Here is a 5,373-nt window from a genome sequence, read left to right as displayed (position 1 = left end):
AAACACCAACAGCAATAACAGCTACCATTTATTAAGCACTTACTAAGTCTTAAATATTTACTAAATATGTTACATAGACAGTACTCATAATAGCCCCAGGAAATCCTGACAGATGTATTTGTTCTTAAATTTTGGATTAATAACTTGCTGAGTAGAAAGGTTTTTTTCTACCCTACAAAAAGCCTGACATTAAAGACCAACATTGCAATTAATATAGTTAACCCTAGATTTACAGAACTGTTTTCTTACAATGTATACCTACTGCTAAATAACTTCTCAAAGCTGTTTTCTTTTTCTTGTTTAAAGATTAAATTAATTTTGCTTCCCTTTCATGATCACAATAGAATTCTCTTTAATGCTACTACATAATCTATTAAGAACTTATCCAAAATAGAAATCTATTTAAGCCCCACTTTGAATCAGGGCTTCTCTTCTTGTTGAACTGCTTTGCAGGAAAAAATGGCATACATACACAATGCAATATTCTGCTCAAATACATAACACTGATTGACTCCCACAAATATTATTTACTATTTGTCAAACACTGTGTTACAGTATGTTACATGCTACCAATGTTAGATGTACCAGGATGCGCTTTTCAGTAACCATGGTCCTTAGAGTCCTGGATAACTTGAAAAAAAAGAGACTGGTCTAAGACTTCAAAGTTTTAACTCTCAGCTGGACACTTTGGGAACTAGAATATGGATATATCTCAGTCTCAGGAGGACATTATTAAAACATTCATATGTATTATGGAGAAAACTTCTCACATCCATTGTAATATCTCAAATCTCTGTTCCAATTCAGCATCCTCCCATTACTATGAAAACTAGGAGTATTATCAAGGAGGAATAAGCCTGCCACTATATTCTTCACCCACAATTCCAAAGATGTTTGTCCTGGAAGTTCTCCTATCCCATCTTGTGAGCTCTTAGCATCTTGTAGGCAGCATGACATCTTGACACCAAGTATACTGCTTGCCCAGCATCAATAATTCAGACAAATAGCAACAATTTATATACTTCACATCAACTACAGGAAAGGTGACAAACATTTTAAGACAACAGAAGCACAGGTTATCACCAAGGTCTGTGTTTAAGAGAGAAAACATGCAAGGTAAACAGAGGCTATAACACTGACTAATCCTGGAGAAACATGGGGAAGGCATATAAACTGCTTAGCAGGAAGAGAGCAGTTCTCTCAATCATAATGGAATCCACACACAAAACTTGTTCGGAGTTACTTTTATGGTGGATGATATTCAAGTAATATTAAGGTGCTTCAGGCAAAATTTAGCAACTCCTGTAAGGCTTCCTGCTGCTCATCATCAAGCTGGGAAATGCATTCCAACCATAATTCTTCAGAAGTCTGTACCTGACGCACGACATTAGCTAGGCGTTTGGCACAAGGATCTTCATAGTTAACAGTCTCATTCATTTTTCCTTCTGCAATTACACTGATTATTTTTGGAAGATTGGAATTATTTGGACCAAGTACAACTGGGTGGTTACTTTCAATTAAGTCACAGAGAAAACTCAAAGTCTGAATAGCTTCCTCTTTATCCTCATGCAATGGAAGCCATGACAACCAGTGTGGAAGAACTTCATCTACATTTACACAGTTAGGCTTAAACCTCAAAATCTTGCCTACTGCTGAGATACAGTTCTCTGTAGCAATGACATTTTTTTTGGTTTTGGAATTTGCACACTTAATAACTTTTACCAGCAGCGGAACAGCTTCTGAACATAAAGAACGATAATCATCTCCACCAAACTGTGCCATAACACCCAGGCCATAAGCAGCAGCTTGCCTGACTTCAGGGTTGTTGTCTCGCATATTTAGTAGCATTGGCCACCGAAAATATTCTACATATTTAAATGAGGTTGGACTACAGTGTTCTATGATATCATCAAATATGCACAATCCCCACTGTCTGTCTGGCCATGGCCTATTAGAACAAATTAGATTTACAATTAAGGGGAGCAGCTGTTCAAACCACGGTAAAATCTTTTCCTTGTAAGTACTAAATAATGAGTGCAAAATATCTGATACTTTGGTCAGAATATAAACATCACATTCATCCTCATCTTGCAGGGACATTTCAACCTGTTGGTCATAGTTTTCTTCCTGTCTTTTAACCTGTCTCAGTTCTTGGTTTTTAAAGTGCCCTTCAAGTTTTGCTTTCAGTATTTCTCCCAGTTCTTCCAACTGTTCATCATTGAGGCACCCATCTCCCATTAATTCAATGGACTTTGCAAAAGAATTCATTATTTCTGAGAGTACATCTGTATCAGGTTCGGTCCCAATAGCCTTGATTAAAGGATCACATATGAAATGCCACATCTGTGCAAGATACTCTGGGCCATGAATTCTTGCACATTCCAGGAGAAAAGGCATGGACTCTGCTGCTGCCACTCGAACATTGTCATGGAAATAAAATTTCAGTAAAGGAACCATCAGTTTTACAACTTGTTCTGTGTATTCCACGAATCCTTCCCTTAACTCCTTAGCATAATAAACCAACATCTGGCAAGCAGTTGCTTTTGCTTCAAGCCCTGAAGTCTTAATTCCAAAACTCTGCTGGTCTCCAAGATTTACAAATTGCCATCCATCATCATCACTCATATTCTCCACATCTTGTGTGTCTAAGAGAGCAACGTCAGGTTTAGCTGAAGCAGTCTTAATAAGAGGCTCAATAACCAGTGGAAGGTACTGTTGAAAATCATTTCCAAGAATTTTACACATTCTGGCCCACGCTGAAATGATGTAAGAGGTCTGAGGGTCATCATCTTCCATATTATTTAAGTCTGATTGTGTTTTTAACAACAGTTGCATCACATTTGATGCATCTTGCATAAATTTTTCCTTCCCAACAGCAAGACCAACATGGCTAATGCATTCAATAGTTTTTCCTTTCAGAAGTTTGAGTTCCTTTTGAACAGCAAGCTCAACAATATGCTTTAGTGAGGGCATAAATATATCATAGTATGGAACAAATTTTTCTTCTATTGTATCTGCAACTGAGGCAATGGCTGTCACAAGCTGTTCCAAGGCCAACTTAGTTCCATTGCGAATCAACTCTTGAAGTTTAATCACCAAGATGGAATGTAGATTTCTCACCATACTATCCAAATATAGAACTAGCAATGATTTGGGGCAGTCTTCAATAAAAATAATAAGCGCAGAAGCTGCATGTGACTGCACACGCTGATTACCTTGATTTTCCATGGTACGCAACAGAGCTGCAATCACCGTTTCATGAAATTTCTTTTGGAAGTTAGGTGCAAAATCTGTAGCCATCTGTCCAAGTGTAGTACAGGCTGCAGCCCTCACCCTTGGATGAGGATCCTGAAGAAAAAGCAAAACAGAGTTAACTGTTTCGTCTAGAATTGATTCCATTTGCTGATGGCATCCTTCTCCAATAGCAGATAAGGCCATTAATCCAGCATGTCGATATTTCCAGTCAGGGCTCTGAAGCATCTGCATGATATGCTCCTTAGTCATCGGTAAAACAAGTTTTCCACCGAGCCCACAAGCCAGTCTGTCTAGTGCACTCTCAGCAGCAACTGCATTGCTGTCAAAATCATCTTCTTCCATTTCATCAGCATTTACCCAGTCCTCATCATCTTGTAGATCGACCATCATTGCCAATATATGAGGAACTGCCTGTGCAATAATATTTGTATGTTTTTTCAACATTGGGGTTGCAGTCTCAGACAAGGTCACTATTACTTCAAGAGCCAGCTGGCGTTGCAGATTACTAAGTCTAGAGTCTCCACATAACTTCAGACTCAATTGAAGAGTATCTTCTAAATAAGGACCCAAATATTTAGGTACAGTATCTGCAATCTCAACAAGGGATTCTAGCACTGAATCATCATCCTGGTAGCATGAATCATTCACAGCCTGTAAGATTCCAGGAAGCAAGTCTGCAAAGTCTTTGAAAAGAGCAATATTATTCTCATTAGCAAGTACAAATGCAGCTGCAGCTCTAGCAGATAATGTCCTGATTGCTGGATGTTCTTGATCTTGAATACACTGGTCCAACAACCGTTTGATGATATCCAAATCGTGCCGATCTTGGGTCCCAAAAATCCCAGGAAAGTGCCAGAAAACGTGAAGTGCAACTTCCCACAGAACCACATTTTTAGAGTAGATTGAATCAACAAGGAACTTCAGACCTTCGGGCCAGTGGTTAGTGCCATCCTCATCTATCAAATTCCTGGCCAGCACTGCAAAAATATCACAAAGTTTTTTCCTCATACTAGCATGGGTTTCTAACTTAACAGCCAGTATCAGTTCAATCTTGACGTCCCTCTGAACATCAGAAGGCAGATTTGGATAGACTTCCTCAAACCCAGAGGACAAAAGCCGTCGTAGCAGGGCGGCAGCCATTTGTCTCACCTCATAACCTGCTCTTCTATTTCTGACGGCATCTAAGAGGAATGTAGTCTTACACAGACCTGGGATATTTTCATAGATTTCCTCTGCTTGTCTCCGCACCATACAGCTTGGATTGATGAGGTTCTTCAGAAGCTGGTAAAACTCTTGCTTTCCCGACACGGTCGCCGGTACTCCGGCAGACCCACACGCCGCCATCGCGCTCTGTCAAAGCGACCGCGACGGAGCAGGAGGGCGGGGGTCTGCGGCTCGAAGCAGTGACGTCAACGAGGCGCCGGCGGGGATGGGCGGGAGCGCTCCTTCCTCCCCTGCCTGGCCCTCGGTCTGGGCTCTGGGAAGGTGGGAGCGGGGGTCGCTCTCCATCATTTTTCCAATCAGATGAAAATGTACCTACCGAGGAGAAAGAAAATGAAAGAAAAGTATGATATTGATTGTATTAGAATGGGATTATGGATGATTTTTTTTCGCCTTTTCTTTATTTCTAAACTATCTCTATTGTTACACTGATAATTTTAAAACAGAGAGTACTCCTTGAAAAGCCGCTAAGTGAAAGAAGACGATCACAAAAGGCCACATGTTGTATGATTCCCTTTATATGAAAGGGCTTAAATAGGAAAATCCATACAGAAAGTAGATTAGTGTTTGGCAATGGCTAAGGGGAAGGGAGATAGAGAATGACGGCTGTCAGGGGGGTTCTTTCTGGGTGATGAAAATATTGTAGAATTGATTGTGGTGATAGTTGCACAACTCTGTGATTATACTCAAAACTATTGAATTGTACAATTTAGATTGGTGAATTCTTTGGCATGTGAATAATACCTCAGTAAGGCTGTTCATCAAATAAGTACAATAAAAGATAAAGACAATGATTACTACCCCACTATTAGGTGTGCAGACTCAGGTGTGTGTCGGAATCACTTGGCCTGTGGATTATAATAAAGAATGAGAAAGACAACTGAGTAAAGTATGATG

At 39.9% G+C, this 5,373-nt stretch overlaps 1 protein-coding gene across 2 annotated transcripts; it reads right to left on the bottom strand.

The window, feature by feature from the left end:
- On the bottom strand, positions 1–4,626 carry RANBP6 (RAN binding protein 6). Of its 2 annotated transcripts, XM_029203880.1 has the most exons (2): positions 4,464–4,607; positions 12–3,348 (listed from the first exon to the last, which is right to left on the bottom strand). In XM_029203880.1, exons 1-2 carry the CDS (start codon positions 4,476–4,478, stop codon positions 1,282–1,284), a joined length of 2,082 nt encoding a protein of 693 aa, XP_029059713.1. In that variant the 5' UTR covers positions 4,479–4,607; the 3' UTR covers positions 12–1,281. The 2 variants fall into 2 exon arrangements, with proteins under 2 accessions (XP_029059712.1, XP_029059713.1); XM_029203879.1 differs by having other exon boundaries at positions 1–4,626.
- Between the last annotated feature and the right edge of the window lie 747 nt (positions 4,627–5,373).

The sequence above is a fragment of the Monodon monoceros genome, unplaced genomic scaffold, assembly GCF_005190385.1.
Source record: "Monodon monoceros isolate NGI ecotype Baffin Bay Population unplaced genomic scaffold, NGI_Narwhal_1 Super_Scaffold_5, whole genome shotgun sequence".
NCBI lineage: Eukaryota > Metazoa > Chordata > Mammalia > Artiodactyla > Monodontidae > Monodon > Monodon monoceros.
The sequence above is the reverse complement of the archived record's forward strand: the minus strand, read 5'-3'. Positions and strand labels throughout refer to the sequence as shown.

What these genes read in the sequence shown, in the direction of transcription:
- RANBP6 (XM_029203879.1), bottom strand. Translation starts at nt 4,599, where the DNA reads ATGGCGGCGTGTGGGTCTGCCGGAGTACCGGCGACCGTGTCGGGAAAG.